Genomic DNA, 27894 nt, shown 5'->3' with positions numbered 1-27894 from the left:
AGAGAGACAGAGGAAGGGGGGGGGTAATTTGCATAATCCAGAGCTGTCACCTGGAACATTATTAAAAGTGATGGAGGACGTATTTAGATCAGATCATTTGTTTTGTTAGTTAATTTAATATTATTATATTTGTTGTATATATTGAGTATTGTTCTTATTGTTCTATTTGTTGTGTGTGTGTGTGTATATATATGTGTGTGTATGTATATGTATATATATATATATATATATATATATATATATATATATGTGTGTGTGTATATATGTATATGTATATATATATATATATATATATATATATATATATATATATATATATATATATATCATGAACAGGATTTACAGCTTCCTGTCAGTGTAGTCCTGGTCCTCTATGTGACCTCAGTGTAGTCCTGGTCCTCTGTAGACCTCCATCAGTAAACAGACTCTTAGAGAGAAGGTGGTCTGGTTCTAGAGAGTTCTTTTTAAAGCTCCTTATCTGAGCCACCGGTTCAGATTCTGGTGAGACCAGATGACATCATGCAGGTTCACCAGATCCTCCTTCAGCTCAGACTCCAGTGGGGCCTCCAGCCGAGACCAGTCCACCGTGGACAGACCCTGCAGAGACCAGTCCACCGTGGACAGACCCTGCAGAGACCAGTCCACCGTGGACAGACCCTGCAGAGACCAGTCCACCCTGGACAGACCCTGCAGAGACCAGTCCACCGTGGACAGACCCTGCAGAGACCAGTCCACCCTGGACAGACCCTGCAGAGACCAGTCCACCGTGGACAGACCCTGCAGAGACCAGTCCACCGTGGACAGACCCTGCAGAGACCAGTCCACCGTGGACAGACCCTGCAGAGACAGTGAGAAGTTACTTTCCGAGGAGACCCTGAAGGCAATACAGGAGGAGACCCGTGAAGGAGGACATGGTCCCAGGGTCCAGACCCTGGAAAGAAGAGGATTAGTGGGCCAACATTAGTTCTGAGGTACTTGTACTTCACTCCTCATACAACGTTGTACTTCTACTCCGTCTACGTTGCACCGCCACATCCTTTTGTCATATTTCTACTGCAGTAAAGAGCACTTCCTGTCACGTGCGTCAGCTGTTTCTCCTCAAACACCGAGAAGAGCCGTAGTGATTATATTCCAAGATACTCTCCGTGTCCCGTAACTCCCACAGAACAAACAGCGGCTCCGCTGCCAACATGTCACGTGGAGGTCAGGGTGACCTCACACAGAGGTCACGGTGTGAGGTCACCGGGGCCTCCGCTCATATTTAATATTTACCAGGATCGTCGTCCATGTCAATCCCGGTGTTATTTAGGTCAAAGGTCAGATGACCCGAGAGAGTTCGTCTTTCACAGCGAACAGAACGTTACGTTTCATTATTAAAAAGCGAGACCTCGATTCTTCAGGAGAGACGCTCAAGAGGGAACTTCTGGCCCACAATGCATTGCGTCTGGGTTCAACACGGCACAATGTTGATTTGAGAGTCAAACGGACCATGAAGCAGGGTACGCTTTAGGGGTGGGGCTACAAGATGATTGACAGGTCGACACCTGTGGTCACTTCCTGTTCCGCTGGTTGCAGGAAACCAAGATGGCGACGCCTGTTTGTGAAATGGAGACGTGAGCTAAGAGCACACTTGGTCCGTCTCTCAACACCGTCCGACTTCCTGTCTCTGAGCTCATTGGTTCCTACACAAAGGCACAAATATAAATTGAGTTTTTTTATTGAGGGAAATACAAAAGACGAGTATAGAAAAAGGAAGTAGTTATGATGTGATTAAATAAAAAGGGTAGTTATGAGTAATATGTGTTTATAATGTGTATCATGTTAATGTTATAGAGACAATAGATATATGGTGACAGGAGAACATCATCATCATTATACACAATATCATCTAAACTCTGTGACGTGAGCCTCCGTCGTGTTTAACTGGGGACTACTTTCAGCGGCGGATGAATCCACATGTGTGTTTTCAGAGTAAAATCCACATAGTGAGAATGATCCTTTAAACACACACACGCGCTTTAAATAGACAATATAAATCCTGAACAACTAAACTCAACCTGCGTTGTTGTTTCTTCCTTTCAGAAGCAACTGGAACTCCCAAAAACTGCTCCTGGATCAAGACTTAAAGCTGCTCCTGGATCAAGACTTAAAGCTGCTCCTGGATCAAGACTTAAAGCTGCTCCTGGATCAAGACTTAAAGCTGCTCCTGGATCAGGACTTACCGGGGTCAACATGCATCTGCGACCCGGCCCACAAGGACAACACCGGTTTTGTTTGTGTGCCGACGTCACAGCTTCACTTTGACTTCCCGAAGTCGTTCCTTTTAATATAAATGTTTTTATCGTATAAAACTAAACTTTTAGGGACCTACAAATCACGTTTAACAGCAGGAAGGAACTCTAATTTACTCCATGAATGAAAGTACAGCTTTGAGGCAAGATGAGATCAATGAAGATGAAAGATAAGATTAGATGAGATAAAATCCTGATTTGTACTTGTAATAGAGTATTTAATACTGTGGTATTAAGTGGAGTATTACTTTAATTATCCACTAGGGGGCGCCCTTTTACCACAAACTACAAAGACAGAAATGCTGCTTCTGCTGTTATCATCTGATAATTTTACTCCAACACCATGAATGTTGTCATGTACGAATTCAACATTTATGTGTTTTATGTCTTTTTTTAATTTAAAAAAGTCAAATAAACAGTGACTTCATCTTCTCTTTGGATTTTTCTGTTGAATTAATGAATCATTAACTTTATTGATACGAGTTCGAGGAAGTAGTCAAAACCCAAATCCAATAATGAAAGTAGAAACAGACTTTGAGTCTGATTGTGCTCTCCGGGGGGGGGGGGGGGGGGGGTCGTAAGTAGATTCAGAAGGAATCCACCTTCTGTTGGTTTTACTATCTGAGCCTCTCGTCATCACGTCTGTCTAACATCTCCCTTTTAAACAAATGTCTTATTTGAATTTGATGTTCTGGAGATTTATATGAAAAGGAAAGTTAATATAAAAACAGCACAACATTTCCACGTGTCATTGAACGCCACGCCGTTACTGTGTTGAGGAAACTAAACGAGGGAAATGGTTTGAGTTCTACTGAGAACCAAACCACTTCCCTGTTGTTGTCTAAACCTAACGGCCCCCCTGTGGACTAAAGTGGTAGTGTTGGTTCTGGTGCCCCCTGTGGACTAAAGTGGTAGTGTTGGTTCTGGTGCCCCCTGTGGACTAAAGTGGTAGTGTTGGTTCTGGTGCCCCCTGTGGACTAAAGTGGTAGTGTTGGTTCTGATGCCCCCTGTGGACTAAAGTGGTAGTGTTGGTTCTGGTGCCCCCTGTGGACTAAAGTGGTAGTGTTGGTTCTGGTGCCCCCTGTGGACTAAAGTGGTAGTGTTGGTTCTGGTGCCCCCTGTGGACTAAAGTGGTAGTGTTGGTTCTGGTGCCCCCTGTGGACTAAAGTGGTAGTGTTGGTTCTGATGCCCCCTGTGGACTAAAGTGGTAGTGTTGGTTCTGGTGCCCCCTGTGGACTAAAGTGGTAGTGTTGGTTCTGGTGCCCCCTGTGGACTAAAGTGGTAGTGTTGGTTCTGGTGCCCCCTGTGGACTAAAGTGGTAGTGTTGGTTCTGGTGCCCCCTGTGGACTAAAGTGGTAGTGTTGGTTCTGGCGCCCCCTGTGGACTAAAGTGGTAGTGTTGGTTCTGGTGCCCCCTGTGGACTAAAGTGGTAGTGGTGGTTCTGGCGCCCCCTGTGGACTAAAGTGGTAGTGTTGGTTCTGGTGCCCCCTGTGGACTAAAGTGGTAGTGTTGGTTCTGGTGCCCCCTGTGGACTAAAGTGGTAGTGTTGGTTCTGGTGCCCCCTGTGGACTAAAGTGGTAGTGTTGGTTCTGGTGCCCCCTGTGGACTAAAGTGGTAGTGTTGGTTCTGGTGCCCCCTGTGGACTAAATTGGTAGTGTTGGTTCTGGTGCCCCCTCAAAGTCTGTTTCTACTTTCATTATGTTCTACCATCCTACCATCTTAACATCCTACCAGTGGTAGTTCTGGCGCCCCCTGTGGACTTAAGTTATAGTGTTGGTTCTGGCGCCACCTGTGGACTACACAACCCGATCGATGCTACAAAGGTGAAGCGAAAATAAATACACTTGATTTACCCCACAAGGCCAATAAGAGAAGTCTTTGTCATGTTTTCTGAGCCTCTGATGAAGCTCTAAACACATTATTACGACCGTTTCTCTTTCTCTGGTCCGTGGTCACGTTGCATCCTAACATCCTACCATCCTACCATCCTAACATCCTACCATCCTACCATCGTACCATCCTAACATCCTACCATCCTACCATCGTACCATCCTAACATCCTAACATCCTACCATCCTAACATCCTACCATCCTACCATCCTAACATCCTAACATCCTACCATCCTACCATCCTAACATCCTACCATCTTACCATCCTACCATCCTAACATCCTACCATCCTAACATCCTAACATCCTACCATCCTAACATCCTAACATCCTACCATCCTACCATCCTAACATCCTACCATCCTAACATCCTAACATCCTACCATCCTACCATCCTACCATCCTAACATCCTACCATCGTACCATCTTAACATCCTACCATCCTAACATTGTACCATCCTACCAATCTAACATCCTACCATCCTAACATCCTACCATCCTACCATCCTAACATCCTACCATCCTAACATTGTACCATCCTACCAATCTAACATCTTACCATCCTAACATTGTACCATCCTACCAATCTAACATCCTACCATCCTACCATCCTAACATCCTACCATCCTAACATCGTACCATCCTACCATCCTAACATCCTACCATCCTACCAATCTAACATCCTACCATCCTAACATCCTACCATCCTAACATCCTACCATCGTACCATCCTAACATCCTAACATCCTACCATCCTAACATCCATCCTAACATCCTACCATCCTACCATTCTACCATCCTAACATCCTAACATCCTACCATCCTAACATCCTAACATCCTACCATCCTACCATCCTAACATCCTACCATCCTAACATCCTACCATCCTAACATCCTAACATCCTACCATCCTACCATCCTAACATCCTACCATCCTAACATCCTACCAATCTAACATCCTACCATCCTAACATCCTACCAATCTAACATCCTACCATCGTACCATCCTAACATCCTACCATCCTAACATCGTACCATCCTAACATCCTACCATCCTACCATCCTAACATCCTAACATCCTACCATCCTAACATCCTACCATCCTACCATCCTAACATCCTAACATCCTAACATCGTACCATCCTACCATCCTAACATCCTACCATCCTAACATCGTACCATCCTAACATCCTAACATCCTACCATCCTACCATCCTAACATCCTACCATCCTAACATCGTACCATCCTAACATCCTACCATCCTACCATCCTAACATCCTACCATCCTAACATCGTACCATCCTAACATCGTACCATCCTACCATCCTAACATCGTACCATCCTACCATCCTAACATCGTACCATCCTACCATCCTACCATCCTAACATCCTACCATCCTACCATCCTAACATCGTACCATCCTAACATCGTACCATCCTAACATCCTACCATCCTAACATTGTACCATCCTAACATCGTACCATCCTAACATCCTACCATCCTACCATCCTACCATCGTACCATCCTACCATCCTACCATCCTACCATCCTAACATCCTACCATCCTAACATCCTAACATCGTACCATCCTAACATCCTACCATCCTACCATCCTAACATCCTACCATCCTACCATTCTAACATCCTACCATCCTAACATCGTACCATCCTAACATCCTACCATCCTACCATCCTAACATCCTACCATCGTACCATCCTAACATCGTACCATCCTAACATCCTAACATCCTAACATCCTACCATCCTAACATCCTACCATCCTAACATCCTACCATCGTACCATCCTAACATCCTACCATCCTAACATCCTAACATCCTACCATCCTAACATCCTACCATCGTACCATCGTACCATCCTAACATCCTACCATCCTAACATCGTACCATCCTACCATCCTACCATCCTACCATCCTAACATCCTACCATCCTACCATCCTAACATCCTACCATCCTAACATCGTACCATCCTAACATCCTACCATCCTAACATCCTACCATCCTACCATCCTACCATCCTAACATCCTAACATCCTACCATCGTACCATCCTAACATCGTACCATCCTAACATCCTACCATCCTAACATCCTAACATCCTACCATCCTACCATCCTAACATCCTACCATCCTAACATCGTACCATCCTAACATCCTACCATCCTACCATCCTAACATCCTACCATCCTAACATCCTAACATCCTAACATCGTACCATCCTAACATCGTACCATCCTAACATCCTAACATCCTAACATCGTACCATCCTAACATCGTACCATCCTAACATCCTACCATCCTAACATCCTACCATCCTAACATCGTACCATCCTAACATTCTACCATCCTAACATCCTACCATCCTACCATCCTAACATCCTACCATCCTAACATCCTACCATCCTAACATCCTACCATCGTACCATCCTAACATCCTACCATCCTAACATCCTAACATCCTACCATCCTAACATCCTACCATCCTACCATCCTAACATCCTACCATCTTACCATCCTACCATCCTAACATCCTACCATCCTAACATCCTAACATCGTACCATCCTAACATCCTACCATCCTACCATCCTAACATCCTACCATCCTACCATTCTAACATCCTACCATCCTAACATCGTACCATCCTAACATCCTACCATCCTACCATCCTAACATCCTACCATCCTAACATCCTAACATCCTAACATCGTACCATCCTAACATCCTACCATCCTAACATCCTACCATCCTAACATCGTACCATCCTAACATCGTACCATCCTAACATCCTACCATCCTAACATCCTACCATCCTAACATCGTACCATCCTACCATCCTAACATCCTACCATCCTACCATCCTAACATCCTACCATCCTAACATCCTACCATCCTAACATCCTACCATCGTACCATCCTAACATCCTACCATCCTAACATCCTAACATCCTACCATCCTAACATCCTACCATCCTACCATCCTAACATCCTACCATCTTACCATCCTACCATCCTAACATCCTACCATCCTAACATCCTAACATCCTACCATCCTAACATCCTAACATCCTACCATCCTACCATCCTAACATCCTACCATCCTAACATCCTAACATCCTACCATCCTACCATCCTACCATCCTAACATCCTACCATCGTACCATCTTAACATCCTACCATCCTAACATTGTACCATCCTACCAATCTAACATCCTACCATCCTAACATCCTACCATCCTACCATCCTAACATCCTACCATCCTAACATTGTACCATCCTACCAATCTAACATCTTACCATCCTAACATTGTACCATCCTACCAATCTAACATCCTACCATACTACCATCCTAACATCCTACCATCCTAACATCGTACCATCCTACCATCCTAACATCCTACCATCCTACCAATCTAACATCCTACCATCCTAACATCCTACCATCCTAACATCCTACCATCGTACCATCCTAACATCCTAACATCCTACCATCCTAACATCCATCCTAACATCCTACCATCCTACCATTCTACCATCCTAACATCCTAACATCCTACCATCCTAACATCCTAACATCCTACCATCCTACCATCCTAACATCCTACCATCCTAACATCCTACCATCCTAACATCCTAACATCCTACCATCCTACCATCCTAACATCCTACCATCCTAACATCCTACCAATCTAACATCCTACCATCCTAACATCCTACCAATCTAACATCCTACCATCGTACCATCCTAACATCCTACCATCCTAACATCGTACCATCCTAACATCCTACCATCCTACCATCCTAACATCCTAACATCCTACCATCCTAACATCCTACCATCCTACCATCCTAACATCCTAACATCCTAACATCGTACCATCCTACCATCCTAACATCCTACCATCCTAACATCGTACCATCCTAACATCCTAACATCCTACCATCCTACCATCCTAACATCCTACCATCCTAACATCGTACCATCCTAACATCCTACCATCCTACCATCCTAACATCCTACCATCCTAACATCGTACCATCCTAACATCGTACCATCCTACCATCCTAACATCGTACCATCCTACCATCCTAACATCGTACCATCCTACCATCCTACCATCCTAACATCCTACCATCCTACCATCCTAACATCGTACCATCCTAACATCGTACCATCCTAACATCCTACCATCCTAACATTGTACCATCCTAACATCGTACCATCCTAACATCCTACCATCCTACCATCCTACCATCGTACCATCCTACCATCCTACCATCCTACCATCCTAACATCCTACCATCCTAACATCCTAACATCGTACCATCCTAACATCCTACCATCCTACCATCCTAACATCCTACCATCCTACCATCCTACCATTCTAACATCCTACCATCCTAACATCGTACCATCCTAACATCCTACCATCCTACCATCCTAACATCCTACCATCGTACCATCCTAACATCGTACCATCCTAACATCCTAACATCCTAACATCCTACCATCCTAACATCCTACCATCCTAACATCCTACCATCGTACCATCCTAACATCCTACCATCCTAACATCCTAACATCCTACCATCCTAACATCCTACCATCGTACCATCGTACCATCCTAACATCCTACCATCCTAACATCGTACCATCCTACCATCCTACCATCCTACCATCCTAACATCCTACCATCCTACCATCCTAACATCCTACCATCCTAACATCGTACCATCCTAACATCCTACCATCCTAACATCCTACCATCCTACCATCCTACCATCCTAACATCCTAACATCCTACCATCGTACCATCCTAACATCGTACCATCCTAACATCCTACCATCCTAACATCCTAACATCCTACCATCCTACCATCCTAACATCCTACCATCCTAACATCGTACCATCCTAACATCCTACCATCCTACCATCCTAACATCCTACCATCCTAACATCCTAACATCCTAACATCGTACCATCCTAACATCGTACCATCCTAACATCCTACCATCCTAACATCGTACCATCCTAACATTCTACCATCCTAACATCCTACCATCCTACCATCCTAACATCCTACCATCCTAACATCCTACCATCCTAACATCCTACCATCGTACCATCCTAACATCCTACCATCCTAACATCCTAACATCCTACCATCCTAACATCCTACCATCGTACCATCGTACCATCCTAACATCCTACCATCCTAACATCGTACCATCCTACCATCCTAACTTCCTACCATCGTACCATCCTACCATCCTAACTTCCTAACATCGTACCATCCTACCATCCTACCATCCTACCATCCTAACATCCTACCATCCTAACATCCTACCATCGTACCATCCTAACATCGTACCATCCTAACATCCTACCATCCTACCATCCTAACATCCTACCATCCTACCATCCTAACATCCTACCATCCTACCATCGTACCATCCTAACATCGTACCATCCTAACATCCTACCATCCTAACATCCTAACATCCTACCATCCTACCATCCTAACATCCTAACATCCTACCATCCTAACATTTTACCATCCTACCAATCTAACATCCTACCATCCTACCATCCTAACATCCTACCATCCTACCATCCTAACATCCTACCATCCTAACATTGTACCATCCTACCAATCTAACATCTTACCATCCTAACATTGTACCATCCTACCAATCTAACATCCTACCATCCTAACATCCTACCATCCTAACATCGTACCATCCTACCATCCTAACATCCTACCATCCTACCAATCTAACATCCTACCATCCTAACATCCTACCATCCTAACATCCTACCATCGTACCATCCTAACATCCTAACATCCTACCATCCTAACATCCATCCTAACATCCTACCATCCTACCATTCTACCATCCTAACATCCTAACATCCTACCATCCTAACATCCTAACATCGTAACATCCTAACATCCTAACATCGTACCATCCTAACATCGTACCATCCTAACATCCTACCATCCTAACATCCTACCATCCTAACATCGTACCATCCTAACATTCTACCATCCTAACATCCTACCATCCTACCATCCTAACATCCTACCATCCTAACATCCTACCATCCTAACATCCTACCATCGTACCATCCTAACATCCTACCATCCTAACATCCTAACATCCTACCATCCTAACATCCTACCATCGTACCATCGTACCATCCTAACATCCTACCATCCTAACATCGTACCATCCTACCATCCTAACTTCCTACCATCGTACCATCCTACCATCCTAACTTCCTAACATCGTACCATCCTACCATCCTACCATCCTACCATCCTAACATCCTACCATCCTAACATCCTACCATCGTACCATCCTAACATCGTACCATCCTAACATCCTACCATCCTACCATCCTAACATCCTACCATCCTACCATCCTAACATCCTAACATCCTACCATCGTACCATCCTAACATCGTACCATCCTAACATCCTACCATCCTAACATCCTACCATCCTACCATCCTAACATCCTAACATCCTACCATCCTAACATTGTACCATCCTACCAATCTAACATCCTACCATCCTACCATCCTAACATCCTACCATCCTACCATCCTAACATCCTACCATCCTAACATTGTACCATCCTACCAATCTAACATCTTACCATCCTAACATTGTACCATCCTACCAATCTAACATCCTACCATCCTAACATCCTACCATCCTAACATCGTACCATCCTACCATCCTAACATCCTACCATCCTACCAATCTAACATCCTACCATCCTAACATCCTACCATCCTAACATCCTACCATCGTACCATCCTAACATCCTAACATCCTACCATCCTAACATCCATCCTAACATCCTACCATCCTACCATTCTACCATCCTAACATCCTAACATCCTACCATCCTAACATCCTAACATCCTAACATCCTACCATCCTACCATCCTAACATCCTACCATCCTACCATCCTAACATCCTAACATCCTACCATCCTACCATCCTAACATCCTACCATCCTAACATCCTACCAATCTAACATCCTACCATCCTAACATCCTACCAATCTAACATCCTACCATCGTACCATCCTAACATCCTACCATCCTAACATCGTACCATCCTAACATCCTACCATCCTACCATCCTAACATCCTAACATCCTACCATCCTAACATCCTACCATCCTACCATCCTAACATCCTAACATCCTAACATCGTACCATCCTACCATCCTAACATCCTACCATCCTACCATCCTACCATCCTAACATCCTACCATCCTAACATCGTACCATCCTAACATCCTACCATCCTACCATCCTACCATCCTAACATCGTACCATCCTAACATCCTAACATCCTACCATCCTACCATCCTAACATCCTACCATCCTAACATCGTACCATCCTAACATCCTACCATCCTACCATCCTAACATCCTACCATCCTAACATCGTACCATCCTACCATCCTAACATCGTACCATCCTACCATCCTAACATCGTACCATCCTACCATCCTAACATCCTACCATCCTACCATCCTAACATCGTACCATCCTAACATCGTACCATCCTAACATCCTACCATCCTAACATCGTACCATCCTAACATCCTACCATCCTACCATCCTACCATCGTACCATCCTACCATCCTACCATCCTACCATCCTAACATCCTACCATCCTACCATCCTAACATCGTACCATCCTAACATCCTACCATCCTACCATCCTAACATCCTACCATCCTACCATTCTAACATCCTACCATCCTAACATCGTACCATCCTAACATCCTACCATCCTACCATCCTAACATCCTACCATCGTACCATCCTAACATCGTACCATCCTAACATCCTAACATCCTAACATCGTACCATCCTAACATCCTACCATCCTACCATCCTAACATCCTACCATCCTACCATTCTAACATCCTACCATCCTAACATCGTACCATCCTAACATCCTACCATCCTACCATCCTAACATCGTACCATCCTAACATCCTACCATCCTACCATCCTAACATCCTACCATCGTACCATCCTACCATCCTACCATTCTAACATCCTACCATCCTAACATCGTACCATCCTAACATCCTACCATCCTACCATCCTAACATCCTACCATCCTAACATCCTAACATCCTAACATCCTACCATCCTAACATCCTACCATCCTACCATCGTACCATCCTAACATCCTACCATCCTAACATCCTACCATCCTAACATCCTAACATCCTACCATCCTAACATCCTACCATCGTACCATCGTACCATCCTAACATCCTACCATCCTAACATCGTACCATCCTACCATCCTACCATCCTACCATCCTAACATCCTACCATCCTACCATCCTAACATCCTACCATCCTAACATCGTACCATCCTAACATCCTACCATCCTACCATCCTAACATCCTACCATCCTACCATCCTAACATCCTACCATCGTACCATCCTAACATCGTACCATCCTAACATCCTACCATCCTAACATCCTAACATCCTACCATCCTAACATCCTACCATCCTAACATCGTACCATCCTAACATCCTACCATCCTACCATCCTAACATCCTACCATCCTACCATCCTAACATCCTAACATCCTAACATCGTACCATCCTAACATCGTACCATCCTAACATCCTAACATCCTAACATCGTACCATCCTAACATCGTACCATCCTAACATCCTACCATCCTAACATCCTACCATCCTAACATCGTACTATCCTAACATTCTACCATCCTAACATCCTAACATCCTACCATCCTACCATCCTAACATCCTACCATCCTAACATCCTACCATCCTAACATCCTACCATCGTACCATCCTAACATCCTACCATCCTAACATCCTACCATCCTAACATCCTACCATCCTAACATCCTACCATCGTACCATCCTAACATCCTACCATCCTAACATCCTAACATCCTACCATCCTACCATCCTAACATCCTAACATCCTACCATCGTACCATCCTAACATCGTACCATCCTAACATCCTAACATCCTAACATCCTACCATCCTACCATCCTAACATCCTAACATCCTAACATCGTACCATCCTACCATCCTAACATCGTACCATCCTACCATCCTAACATCCTAACAGGCGCCTCGTTTCTTCCTTCAACTCTGAATTGACTACAGGCGACATGTTGGGGGTCAAATCAATACGAGCAGTTTCAGGAAAATAGATCTCTGAGCCTCAGCTCAGCTGGATCAATTGTCACCTGGGGGAGATTCAGGGAGGAGGGAGGAGGAGGGGTGGAGGTTTAGGTGGTGTGAGGAGGGGGGGGTGGAGGTTTAGGTGGTGTGAAGAGGAGGGGTAGAGTTTTGGGTGGTGTGAGGAGGAGGGGTGGAGGTCTAGGTGGTGTGAGGAGGGGGGATGGAGGTTTAGGTGGTGTGAGGAGGGGGGATGGAGGTTTAGGTGGTGTGAGGAGGGGGGATGGAGGTCTAGGTGGTGTGAGGAGGGGCGGTGGAGGTTTAGGTGGTGTGAGGAGGAGGGGTGGAGGTTTAGGTGGTGTGAGGGGCGGTGGAGGTTTAGGTGGTGTGAGGAGGGGGGGAGGAGGATTAGGTGGTGTGAGGAGGGGGATGGAGGTTTAGGTGGTGTGAGGAGGGGGGATGGAGGTCTAGGTGGTGTGAGGAGGGGGGGTGGAGGCTTAGGTGGTGTGAGGAGGAGGGGTGGAGGTCTAGGTGGTGTGAGGAGGGGGGGTGGAGGTTTAGGTGGTGTGAGGAGGAGGGGTGGAGGTCTAGGTGGTGTGAGGAGGGGGGGTGGAGGTTTAGGTGGTGTGAGGAGGGGGGGTGGAGGTTTAGGTGGTGTGAGGAGGGGTGGAGGTCTAGGTGGTGTGAGGAGGGGGGGTGGAGGTTTAGGTGGTGTGAGGAGGGGGGGTGGAGGTTTAGGTGGTGTGAGGAGGGGTGGAGGTCTAGGTGGTGTGAGGAGGGGGGGAGGAGGTTTAGGTGGTGTGAGGAGGGGAGGAGGTCTAGGTGGTGTGAGGAGGGGGGGAGGAGGTTTAGGTGATGTGAGGAGGGGGGGTGGAGGTTTAGGTGGTGTGAGGGGCGGTGGAGGTTTAGGTGGTGTGAGGAGGGGGGGAGGAGGTCTAGGTGATGTGAGGAGGGGGGGTGGAGGTTTAGGTGGTGTGAGGAGGGGGGGAGGAGGTTTAGGTGGTGTGAGGAGGGGGGATGGAGGTCTAGGTGGTGTGAGGAGGGGGGGGAGGAGGTTTAGGTGGTGTGAGGAGGGGTGGAGGTCTAGGTGGTGTGAGGAGGGGGGGAGGAGGTTTAGGTGGTGTGAGGAGGGGGGGAGGAGGTCTAGGTGGTGTGAGGAGGGGGGGGAGGAGGTTTAGGTGGTGTGAGGAGGGGTGGAGGTCTAGGTGGTGTGAGGAGGGGGGGCGGAGGTCTAGGTGGTGTGAGGAGAGGCGGAGGTCTAGGTGGTGTGAGGAGGGGGGGTGGAGGTTTAGGTGGTGTGAGGGGCGGTGGAGGTTTAGGTGGTGTGAGGAGGGGGGGTGGAGGTTTAGGTGGTGTGAGGAGGGGCGGAGGTCTAGGTGGTGTGAGGAGGGGTGGAGGTCTAGGTGGTGTGAGGAGGGGGGATGGAGGTTTAGGTGGTGTGAGGAGGGGCGGAGGTCTAGGTGGTGTGAGGAGGGGGGGTGGAGGTTTAGGTGGTGTGAGGAGGGGAGGAGGTCTAGGTGGTGTGAGGAGGGGGGGTGGAGGTTTAGGTGGTGTGAGGAGGGGAGGAGGTCTAGGTGGTGTGAGGAGGGGGGGTGGAGGTTTAGGTGGTGTTCCACGGTCCACATGATACAACCGACGGCCGATCGATGGATCCATGAACAGTGATCAATGAAGCCGGGAGGAGTGAAGACAGAATGGGAGAGCAAGGCATGATGGGAAACAGTGGGGCGTGTTCCAAGAGAGAGATTTATGATTGACAGGTCGCTCCTCCTCAGTCCTAATATGGTCACTTCCTGTTCACTGGAGAAAAAAAGTCTTTTGACTCTTCGTGTTTTCACTCATCAGACACAGAAAAGAGTTTTTAACTAGATTCTACGAAACCCCTATCCAGACCCCCTTTCTGCTCCAAGGACCAGTAGGGACACATGAGGACCAGTAGGGACACATGAGGACCAGTAAGGACACATGAGGACCAGTAAGGACACATGAGGACTAGTAAGGACACATTAGGACACATGAGGACCAGTAAGGACACATGAGGACACATGAAGACCAGTACAGATACATGAGGACCCAGGAGGACCAGTAAGGACCACACGGTCTCCCTCTAAATAGACGACATCGTACTGGGACCCATCAGAAGCAGAGACACAGGGACGTGACCTCTGTGACCTTTCAGTTCCCAGGAGAACTTCAGACTGTCTCTGAGGACGCAGATTAAATGGGTTGTGATGGTAGTGATTAGTAAAGGGTTAAACCTGGACCCCCTCCCCCTCTCCTCTCTCCTGGATTGGATTACATACCCCCCCCCCCCTGTTATCGGCATGCAGCAGAGAGGGGGGGCTGGTAGAAGAGCTCCAGCTACAGATGGTGGAGAGGAAATTGGATTCCGAACGCTACGATCTGGATCAGAGCTCAACAAAAACCCTGATCCAGCCGTGGCCCCCTCAGGTGGAGGTTTATATAGACTGAGGCCTCTCTCCTCCCTCCACCGCAGCAGGCAGGCGGCCCCCCCAGCGAGGCTGAGAGGAACCAGGCGGTCTGGAGGGGGTTCGAGTCCCTGGAGGTCAGATACCGGAGCCAGAACATTCACAGTTCTGACCCCTTTTTACAGAGGGAATGAATCTGAAAATGACAACCTTGTGTTTTAGAAATAATAGAATAACAGGTTTGCATATTTTAATATGCTGGAAGAAGTATTCAGATTGTACTTATACCACAATCTACAAGTAAAAGTACGACGGAAGCACAAGTAGAATGTCCCTAAAGTGAGACGTGGTTATAGGAAAAGTGTTGATCAGTAAAAGGTTCTGAAAATGTTCCTGTTGACATTTCCTGCCGTTCTAATTGGCTCTAATTGGTCCCAAATTACCTGATTGTTTTTTTTAAACTTCTTAGGCCCGTAGAATAACCCGCTGATGAGTAGGCGATTGGCCCAGTCAGCGCCAAGTAATCTGTAATTCTCTGCTTCGGACATATGGCGAGAGGAATAATCCGACAGTTAAAACCCGAAACAGGAACCAAAGCAGATGAAGCTTAGCGAGAAAATAAAGACAAAACCTCCAAACCGCACTCACCTAATGGAACAAAACTTTAGTTCAGTCGAACTAGTTTCAGTGTTCGGGTTCTGGTTTGAAATATTTTACTTTTATCACTTATGTCTTAATATCTGAGTAAAGATAAACATAAAAGATGCAAAGAAAGAAATGGAGGATGTAGTTTCTTCAACCAGATGAACAAGGCACGAAAAACTAACAACGTAACTACATAACAATCTCCCTATGCGGACTTTCTGACGTTTAACGTTGCGTAAGAACGTAACGTTGCGTAAGAACGTAATGTTAAGTAGAACGTAACGTTGCGTAAGAACGTAATGTTGAGTAAGAACGTAATGTTGCGTAAGAACGTAATGTTGCGTAAGAACGTAACGTTGCGTAAGATCGTAATGTTGCGTAAGAACGTAATGTTGCGTAAGAACGTAACGATGCGTAAGAACGTAACGTTGCGTAAGAACGTAACGTTGCGTAAGAACGTAATGTTGCCTAAGATCGTAATGTTGCGTAAGAACGTAATGTTGCGTAAGAACGTAATGTTAAGTAGAACGTAACGTTGCGTAAGAACATAACGTTGCGTAAGAACATAACGTTGCGTAAGAACGTAATGTTAAGTAGAACGTAATGTTGCGTAAGAACGTAATGTTGCGTAAGAACGTAATGTTGCGTAAGAACGTAATGTTGCGTAAGAACGTAACGTTGCGTAAGAACGTAACGTTGCGTAAGAACGTAATGTTAAGTAGAATGTAACGTTATGTAAGAACGAAACGTTGCGTAAGAACATAACGTTGCGTAAGAACATAACGTTGCGTAAGAACGTAAAGTAGAACGTAATGTTGCGTAAGAACGTAATGTTAAGTAGAATGTAACGTTATGTAAGAACGAAACGTTGCGTAAGAACATAACGTTGCGTAAGAACATAACGTTGCGTAAGAACGTAAAGTAGAACGTAATGTTGCGTAAGAACGTAATGTTGCGTAAGAACGTAACGTTGCGTAAGAACGTAATGTTAAGTAGAATGTAACGTTATGTAAGAACGTAACGTTGCGTAAGAACGTAACGTTAAGTAGAACGTAATGTTGCGTAAGAACGTAATGTTGCGTAAGAACGTAATGTTGCGTAAGAACGTAATGTTAAGTAGAACGTAACGTTGCGTAAGAACATAACGTTGCGTAAGAACATAACGTTGCGTAAGAACATAACGTTGCGTAAGAACGTAATGTTAAGTAGAACGTAATGTTGCGTAAGAACGTAATGTTGCGTAAGAACGTAACGTTGCGTAAGAACGTAACGTTGCGTAAGAACGTAATGTTAAGTAGAATGTAACGTTATGTAAGAACGAAACGTTGCGTAAGAACATAACGTTGCGTAAGAACATAACGTTGCGTAAGAACGTAAAGTAGAACGTAATGTTGCGTAAGAACGTAATGTTGCGTAAGAACGTAATGTTGCGTAAGAACGTAACGTTGCGTAAGAACGTAATGTTAAGTAGAACGTAATGTTGCGTAAGAACGTAATGTTGCGTAAGAACGTAACGTTGCGTAAGAACATAACGTTAAGTAGAACGTAACGTTCCGTAAGAACGTAATGTTAAGTAGAATGTAATGTTGCGTAAGAACGTAACGTTAAGTAGAACGTAATGTTGCGTAAGAACGTAATGTTGCGTAAGAACGTAATGTTGCGTAAGAACGTAATGTTGCGTAAGAACGTAACGTTGCGTAAGAACATAACGTTAAGTAGAACGTAACGTTCCGTAAGAACGTAACGTTCCGTAAGAACGTAACGTTGCGTAAGAACGTAATGTTAAGTAGAACGTAATGTTGCGTAAGAACGTAACGTTGCGTAAGAACGTAACGTTGTGTAAGAACGTAATGTTAAGTAGAATAATGTTGTGTAAGAACGTAATGTTACGTAAGAACGGAATGTTGCGTAAGAACGTAACGATGCGTAAGAACGTAATGTTAAGTAGAACGTAACGTTGCGTAAGAATGTAACGTTGCGTAAGAACATAACGTTGCATAAGTAGAACGTAATGTTGCGTAAGAACGTAATGTTAAGTAGAACGTAACGTTGCGTAAGAACGTAACGTTGCGTAAGAACGTAACGTTGCGTAAGAACATAACGTTGCGTAAGAACATAACGTTGCATAAGTAGAACGTAATGTTGCGTAAGAACGTAATGTTGCGTAAGAACGTAACGATGCGTAAGAACGTAACGATGCGTAAGAACGTAATGTTGCGTAAGAACGTAATGTTAAGTAGAACGTAACGTTGCGTAAGAACATAACGTTGCGTAAGTAGAACGTAATGTTGCGCAAGAACGTAACGATGCGTAAGAACGTAACGATGCGTAAGAACGTAATGTTAAGTAGAACGTAACGTTGCGTAAGAACGTAATGTTAAGTAAGAACGTAACGTTGCGTAAGAACATAACGTTGCGTAAGTAGAACGTAATGTTGCGCAAGAACGTAATGTTGCGTAAGAACGTAATGTTGCGTAAGAACGTAATGTTGCGTAAGAACGTAATGTTAAGTAGAACGTAATGTTGCGTAAGAACGTAACGTTGCGTAAGAACGTAATGTTAAGTAGAATGTAACGTTGTGTAAGAACGTAACGTTAAGTAGAACGTAATGTTGCGTAAGAACGTAACGTTGCGTAAGAACGTAACGTTGCGTAAGAACGTAACGTTAAGTAGAATGTAATGTTGCGTAAGAACGTAATGTTAAGTAGAACGTAACGTTGCGTAAGAACGTAATGTTAAGTAGAACGTAATGTTGCGTAAGAACGTAATGTTGCGTAAGAACGTAATGTTGCGTAAGAACGTAACGTTGCGTAAGAACGTAACGTTGCGTAAGAACGTAACGTTAAGTAGAATGTAACGTTGTGTAAGAACATAACGTTAAGTAGAACGTAATGTTGCGTAAGAACGTAATGTTGCGTAAGAACGTAATGTTGCGTAAGAACGTAACGTTGCGTAAGAACGTAACGTTGCGTAAGAACGTAACGTTAAGTAGAACGTAACATTGCAGAACATTCCTGGAGTGTATTTATTATAAAGTAGCATCATCATGAATGTAAACATTAACCAAAACAAGTGTTCTTTCAGATAAAATGGCCGACATCTTCACAATAAAAACCGTGAATCCAGGTCTCTGTGAAGACGTGGGCTTTCATCCATCTGAAACGAAGCATTGTCCCTGTTGGTTTCTCCCAGGGAGCCTTCAGGGTGGGTCAGTGCCTTGCTCAGGGGTCCCCCGGCCATCCCCAGAATTGTGTGGGCCAGAAATGGAGCTGTGAGCCAATCCGAGCTGTGTCAACACGAAGGGTTTCATGAGTCGTGGCGGGTCCTCGTGATTCCACAGAGGAAGGGTTTCACGTTTTCTTTTCAACCACCGGCCAACCAAGCACCAGCAGCCGCTACACTATCTGCAATGTACCCGCTTGAAGCGACTCCTCACGTCAATGTGCGCCCACTAAGCGTGTTTGTTGTTGCCAACGACACTCAGATGGTTATTAGAACATGAACACTCAATACTGGTTGTCCTCATAGTCACTCAGACACAACAGCATGAGAAAAGAGGTTGAGTAATACCAAAAGTTTGTCTTTAAGTCAACATTGTTCTTTTAGTCCTCGTCTCATCAGCTCCTTTTCACATCATGAAATTAATTGTGACATTTTGGTGAGAGACCAAAAACAAGATGGCGACAGAAAAGAAAAAAAGTTAAAACGCTGGCGAAAAAAACAACAACTAAAAGCCAAGATGAAGATGAAGATGAAGATGAAGATGGTTACAAAAAACAAGACGGTTACCAAGAAAAGAAAAACAAGACGGCCATAAACCCAAATTTACTATGGTCTGCTAAACGTCCACAAACCAACGGGTGAGTCTTTGTGTTGAAATGAGACCCGACTGGACTAACGCTCTGATCCTGGACCCTGCAGGGTCTGGGTCTGTGAGGGGGTCCATCTCCAGTACTTCCTGCCTCTTCTCCGTGTCCCAAAGCACCAGGAAGAGAGTTTCATGTCTTTAATGTCACCGGATCATGAGAAGAACTATATTAATAACTAGTTTAATTCCTGCTGCTGAGATCCATCTTTTTAATTCATGATGATGGTGATGATGATGATGATGAGGATGATGATGCTTCTGTTGACACGTTTCCGCTACAGAGTCTTTAAAAACACTTTATTTCTGCATTCTGTGGCGTTTGCGTTTTTTTGTGCTTCAGGTGTGCGTGCGCGCGTGCGTTAGGGGCGTGGAGGTGAAAAGGGGGCGCGTTGCACCCCACCACGTGACCAAGCCTGTCTGTGCTCTCCCTCTGTCGGGATCTCTTTGTTGTGGGCTCTCTGTTACGCACCGCCGGAGCCCCGAGAAGCGTCGCCTCCTCCCGCAGCCGGAGCCCCGAGAAGCGTCGCCTCCTCCCGCAGCCGGAGCCCCGAGAAGCGTCGCCTCCTCCCGCAGCCGGAGCCCCGAGAAGCGTCGCCTCCTCCCGCAGCCGGAGCCCCGAGAAGCGTCGCCTCCTCCCGCAGCCGGAGCCCCGAGAAGCGTCGCCTCCTCCCGCAGCCGGAGCCCCGAGAAGCGTCGCCTCCTCCCGCAGCCGGAGCCCCGAGACCCCGGGGGAGGCAGAGGGGGGATCAGGACGCGGTGTTTAGACAGAGCCACGTAGGAGCACGCGGAGGAAGGACGGATGGCGGCGGTGCCCCCTCTTTCCGGGACGAACCGGACCGCCTCCGAGGCTTCCTGAGCGCATTCCTCCATCTTCACCGCTTCTTCCTCCGCCTGGTTGGTGGTCTCCTTCAGCAGCCTCACCGGGGAGGAGGAGGGGTGGGGGCGGTTTACGTGCCTGCGCGCCCCGATCACCTGAATCGAGAGCAGGGAGGACAAAAACCCGAGTGATTTGTGTGCGGGTCGGATCACCACCATCACCACCATCACCACTATCATCATCACCACCACCAGCACCATGGTGTCGGGCCCTGATGGGTGTCCCGGCGGGCTCGCCCGGTTCCTGGTGGCCGCCTGCCTGCTGCCCCTGCTCTACCTGCCGGAGGCTCGTGCGTCGTACCCCCAGAGCGGAGAGTGCAAAGGCAAAGGGAAGGACTGCACAGGTAAGCCTGGACGCGAGCCGCGTGCGTGCGTGCGCGCTGGAGGCGTCATATTTAATAAGCCAGCACGAGGAGCTGCATTCAGACTGCTGCCATGCACGAGGCACATCTTTCCATCGCCGTCTGGTCACGTGACCTCTGCGTCCACAAGTCTCATTATCGTGGCTTCAATGGGCATCAAGTGGCTCGTGAGGACTGCATGGACCAACACAAGGACTGTGTGTGTGTGTCTGTATATATGTGTGTGTGTGTGTGTGTGTCTGTATATATGTGTGTGTGTGTGTGTGTGTGTCTGTATATATATATGTGTGTGTGTGTGTGTGTGTGTGTGTGTGTGTGTATATATATATGTGTGTGTGTATATATATATATATATATATATATATATATATATATATATATATATATATATATATATTAGTATCAGTGTGTCCAATGACTACTCGTACCGGATGGTTCTCCTTTTTATGGATTCAGTTGAACTCAAAGTGATCAGTAGCATTATTGATGGGCTGATCAATAATCAGAGCTTTTAAAACAATTTCCTTCTTTTAATTCATCACGTTTAAGTTGTTTGAACTGTTGACGCTTTAAAACAAACATCAACAGCTTCCAGCTTGTTTTCATTAGGAAACTTGTGTTGTATTAAATTATATTAAATGCTTCAAGAGAGACACTTTTTGATTATTCGTCTCATTACAACTAAACTCAATATGCTTCATATTGTGTCCACGGCAACAAGCTACACAACAATAAATAAATCACACGACTTTAAAAGATGTGATTTTTATTAGTATTTATTGTTATTATTTGTAAGACACTGTGAATCAGTTTTATTTTGAAAACTTAAACAATCATCAGTTGCATTATAATAATAAATAATCACATTCTTCACATGTCCAAGATAAACAAATCTTAATATAAAATAGAAATATTCTATTAGAATATACAAACAGGAATTTGCAAATAACAACTATTATGTATTCATTCATGCATGTCTATTTAAAAATAGTCACATTGAAGGATAATGAGTGTTATTAAAATGTCTTTTACAGGCGTGTCACGTTAATGTTCCGACGGGGATTAAAGTCAACGCTCTTTGCATCCTGCGTGAATATCTATTAATATTCATAACTTCCTCGTAGTGTTATCCCGTTCTCCCTCTTTAGCTTTTATTAAATATTTAAAAGGCAGAAACCAGCAGTCGTGTAAATGAGTGTTAGCCGTCACTCAGCACTCTCATGTTTTATGGATGAACATCTGAATTGCTCACATTGTTTACTGCTGACGGCCGACGAGCCGCGAGCTGCAGGAACCAAAACCAACCAGGACGCTGCTCAGAAAAGAGGAAAGAAGAAGGACAAGTCTCGTTCTGAAGTCTCATTCTGAGACGTCTCGCTCTGAGAAGTCTCGTTCTGAAGTCTCATTCTGAGACGTCTCGCTCTGAGAAGTCTCGTTCTGAAGTCTTGCTTTGAAGTCTCACTCTGAGAAGTCTCGCTTTGAGAAGTCTTGTTCTGAAGTCTCACTCTGAGAAGTCTCGCTTTAAGAAGTCTCGCTTTGAGAAGTCTTGTTCTGAAGTCTCACTCTGAGAAGTCTCGCTTTAAGAAGTCTTGTTCTGAAGTCTCGCTTTGAGAAGTCTTGTTCTGAAGTATCACTCTGAGAAGTCTCGCTTTGAGAAGTCTCGTTCTGAAGTCTCGCTTTGAGATGTCTCACTCTGAGAAGTCTCATTCTGAGAAGTCTCGCTTTGAAGTCTTACTCTGAGAAGTCTCGCTTTGAGAAGTCTTGTTCTGAAGTCTCACTCTGAGAAGTCTCGCTCTGAGAAGTCTCGTTCTGAAGTCTCGCTTTGAGATGTCTCACTCTGAGAAGTCTCATTCTGAGAAGTCTCGCTTTGAAGTCTTACTCTGAGAAGTCTCGCTTTGAGAAGTCTTGTTCTGAAGTCTCACTCTGAGAAGTCTCGCTTTGAGAAGTCTCGTTCTGAAGTCTCACTCTGAGAAGTCTCGCTTTGAAGTCTCACTCTGAGAAGTCTCGCTTTGAGAAGTCTTGTTCTGAAGTCTCACTCTGAGAAGTCTCGCTTTGAGAAGTCTTGTTCTGAAGTCTCACTCTGAGAAGTCTCGCTTTAAGAAGTCTTGTTCTGAAGTCTCACTCTGAGAAGTCTCGCTTTGAGAAGTCTTGTTCTGAAGTATCACTCTGAGAAGTCTCGCTTTGAGAAGTCTCGTTCTGAAGTCTCGCTCTGAGAAGTCTCGCTTTGAGATGTCTCGCTTTGAGATGTCTCGTTCTGAAGTCTCACTCAGAGAAGTCTCGTTCTGAAGTCTCACTCAGAGAAGTCTTGCTTTAAGAAATCTCACTTTGAGAAGTCTCGTTACATGAATGCAGCCTTTTATTTCATTTTATTTGCCTTTATTTTATCTGATGAAGGTCTGTTGGATCCACATGAGGATCAGCTTGAGGAACCCTCTGATGAAGGTCTGTTGGATCAGCTTGAGGAACCCTCTGATGAAGGTCTGTTGGGCCCACATGAGGATCAGCTTGAGGAACCCTCTGATGAAGGTCTGTTGGATCAGCTTGAGGAACCCTCTGATGAAGGTCTGTTGGGCCCACATGAGGATCAGCTTGAGGAACCCTCCGATGAAGGTCTGTTGGACCCACATGAGGATCAGCTTGAGGAACCCTCTGATGAAGGTCTGTTGGGCCCACATGAGGATCAGCTTGAGGAACCCTCTGATGAAGGTCTGTTGGACCCATATGAGGATCAGCTTGAGGAACCCTCTGATGAAGGTCTGTTGGACCCACATGAGGATCAGCTTGAGGAACCCTGGTCGTCTCCAGCTGAGCTAATTGTCCTGAGAGATGTTTGTCAGTTGGCTGCTTGTGGACGTTCTCCATCTGCTCTGGTTCTCTGAGTTTAATGAAGCCCGGAGAATCGACAGGGTCAAGGGGTCAAGGTTGCTTCCAGAGGCTCAGGCTGGTGGTGAAGCAACACCGTTTACTGAGGGAATACATCAAGAGAAGTAGAGTCATTTATATAGACTTCTATACAACCAGAGGAGTCGGCCCCTGGTGGTCAGGAGAGAGAATGCAGCTTTAACACATGAAGCATAGACTTCTATACAACCAGAGGAGTCACCCCCCTGGTGGTCAGGAGAGAGAATGCAGCTTTAACACATGAAGCATAGACTTCTATACAACCAGAGGAGTCGCCCCCTGGTGGTCAGGAGAGAGAATGCAGCTTTAACACACAAAGCATAGACTTCTATACAACCAGAGGAGTCGCCCCCTGGTGGTCAGGAGAGTCATTTACATAGACTTCTATTACTTTCTCTTGTATCTTGCATCTTATTGGAATTATGTTGTATAAAAATAAAATAAAGCGTATTTCTTCTATTTACGATGTTTGGTCTCTACCTCTAAATGAATACCAGCTCCCCTGATGCACCGATAGCACCTTTAATGGCGATCCTTTAATTGTTGAGGAACCAAAGTGGTGGACTGGTGGTATAATAAAGTATAATGCAGACATTTAATGTGTACAACTGTCTTCATTCGTTTCCCTGCAGACATCAGTGCTGCTTTATACTTCGGTCCCTAAAAATGAATCAGAAAAACATAAATTAAAAATATGATTACAAAAACTTTCTGAAGGCTGTGATGGATGAAAGTTCAAAGGAGGAAGAAGAGGAGGAGGAGGAGGAGGAGGAGGAGGGATAACTTCACACAGGAACTCCTCCAGCTGCAAGGAGCCAGCAGGAGGAGCGTCTCCTCACTACAAAATGTTTCTGTGAAGTCTGAAACAGGACAAAATAAAAAGAGTGTGCGTGTGTGTGTGTCTGTGCGTGTGTGTGTGTCTGTGTGTGTGTGTGTGTCTGTGTGTGTGTGTGTGTGTGTGTGGGGTGAAAAATCGCTCCAATGGAAAATCTCAGCATGTGGTGCATTTTAAAAATGTCCAACCCAAAAAAACGCAGAGCGGTCCGTCTTCTTTCCGAGGCGAGTCATTCGGTTCTGTGTTCTGTGTTCTTGTCACGTGAGGAAGCCTTACATGTACCAGCACCACCAGTAGCACCAGCAGCACCAGTAGCACCATTAGCGCCACCAGTAGCACCAGCAGCACCATTAGCACCACCAGTAGCACCATTAGCGCCACCAGTAGCACCATTAGCACCAGTAGCACCTTTAGCACCACCAGTAGCACCAGCACCACCAGTAGCACCAGCAGCACCATAAGCACCAGCAGCACCAGTAGCACCTTTAGCACCACCAGTAGCACCAGCAGCACCATAAGCACCAGCAGCACCAGTAGCAGCACCAGTAGCACCAGCACCACCAGTAGCACCAGCAGCACCATAAGCACCATTAGCGCCACCAGTAGCACCAGCAGCACCATTAGCACCACCAGTAGCACCAGTAGCACCATTAGGGCCACCAGTAGCACCATTAGCACCAGTAGCACCTTTAGCACCACCAGTAGCACCACCAGCAGCACCAGTAGCACCACCAGTAGCACCTTTAGCACCACCAGTAGCACCAGCAGCACCAGTAGCACCACCAGCAGCACCAGTAGCACCACCAGTAGCACCTTTAGCACCACCAGTAGCACCACCAGTAGCAGCACCAGTAGCACCACCAGTAGCACCTTTAGCACCACCAGTAGCACCAGCAGCAGCACCAGTAGCACCATTAGCAGCACCAGTAGCACCTGTAGAACATGTGAACACACCTGATGGTGGAGGCGTGATGTATTGATGTATTGATGGTGGAGGTGTGATGTATTGATGTATTGATGTATTGATGGTGGAGGTGTGATGTATTGATGGTGGAGGTGTGATGTATTGATGTATTGATGGTGGAGGTGTGATGTATTGATGTATTGATGGTGGAGGTGTGATGTATTGATGTATTGATGGTGGAGGTGTGATGTATTGATGTATTGATGGTGGAGGTGTGATGTATTGATGTATTGATGGTGGAGGTGTGATGTATTGATGTATTGATGGTGGAGGTGTGATGTATTGATGGTGGAGGTGTGATGTATTGATCTGATCCATGCGTTTCCGTGTGCCTCTGCGTCGTAGATCTGTCAGAGAAGAAGAGCGACCTGAGGGTCTGTGACGACTCCACCTGTCGGTTCGGAGGCGTCTGCAGAGACGACGGAGCTCAGCTGAAGTGTGTCTGCCAGTTCCAGGTAGGAAAGGATGCACCTTGTCCACAACGTTAGAAAGAGTACGATGTGGACCTTCGTCTGACGGAGTAACACAGACGATATAAGAAGTGGACGTAGTCACCCGTTGATTTGTGAACTCACGTTTTGAAGCTTCGGGTTTTGCATGTTGGTGTCAGCAGCTCTCCTGCTTTAACACATGAAGCATAGACTTCTATACAACCGGAGGAGTCGCCCCTTGGTGGTCAGGAGAGAGAATGCAGCTTTAACACATGAAGCATAGACTTCTATACAACCGGAGGAGTCGCCCCCTGGTGGTCAGGAGAGAGAATGCAGCTTTAACACATGAAGCATAGACTTCTATACAACCGGAGGAGTCGCCCCCTGGTGGTCAGGAGAGAGAATGCAGCTTTAACACATGAAGCATAGACTTCTATACAACCGGAGGAGTCGCCCCCTGGTGGTCAGGAGAGAGAATGCAGCTTTAACACATGAAGCATAGACTTCTATACAACCGGAGGAGTCGCCCCCTGGTGGTCAGGAGAGAGAATGCAGCTTTAACACATGAAGCATAGACTTCTATACAACCGGAGGAGTAGCCCCCTGGTGGTCAGGAGAGAGAATGCAGCTTTAACACATGAAGCATAGACTTCTATACAACCAGAGGAGTCGCCCCCTGGTGGTCAGGAGAGAGAATGCAGCTTTAACACATGAAGCATAGACTTCTATACAACCAGAGTAGTCGCCCCCTGGTGGTAAGGAGAGATAATGCAGCTTTAACACATGAAGCATAGACTTCTATACAACCGGAGGAGTAGCCCCCTGGTGGTCAGGAGAGAGAATGCAGCTTTAACACATGAAGCATAGACTTCTATACAACCGGAGGAGTCGCCCCCTGGTGGTCAGGAGAGAGAATGCAGCTTTAACACATGAAGCATAGACTTCTATACAACCGGAGGAGTCGCCCCCTGGTGGTCAGGAGAGAGAATGCAGCTTTAACACATGAAGCATAGACTTCTATACAACCGGAGGAGTAGCCCCCTGGTGGTAAGGAGAGATAATGCAGCTTTAACACATGAAGCATAGACTTCTATACAACCGGAGGAGTAGCCCCCTGGTGGTCAGGAGAGATAATGCAGCTTTAACACATGAAGCATAGACTTC

General features: G+C 45.8%; 1 protein-coding gene across 1 annotated transcript in view; it reads left to right on the top strand.

The window, feature by feature from the left end:
• The first annotated feature begins 21436 nt into the window (after positions 1-21436).
• The window catches only part of tmeff1a (transmembrane protein with EGF-like and two follistatin-like domains 1a), a 30708-nt gene continuing 24250 nt past the window's right edge, over positions 21437-27894 (top strand). The window contains exons 1-2 of the mRNA XM_034554866.1: positions 21437-21581; positions 26645-26754. Coding sequence (XP_034410757.1) covers positions 21437-21581; positions 26645-26754 — 255 coding nt within the window. The remainder of the gene's footprint in view (positions 21582-26644; positions 26755-27894) is intronic.

This window comes from Cyclopterus lumpus, chromosome 17 (assembly GCF_009769545.1).
Source record: "Cyclopterus lumpus isolate fCycLum1 chromosome 17, fCycLum1.pri, whole genome shotgun sequence".
Lineage (NCBI taxonomy): Eukaryota > Metazoa > Chordata > Actinopteri > Perciformes > Cyclopteridae > Cyclopterus > Cyclopterus lumpus.
This window is presented reverse-complemented; position numbering and strand designations above follow the sequence as displayed.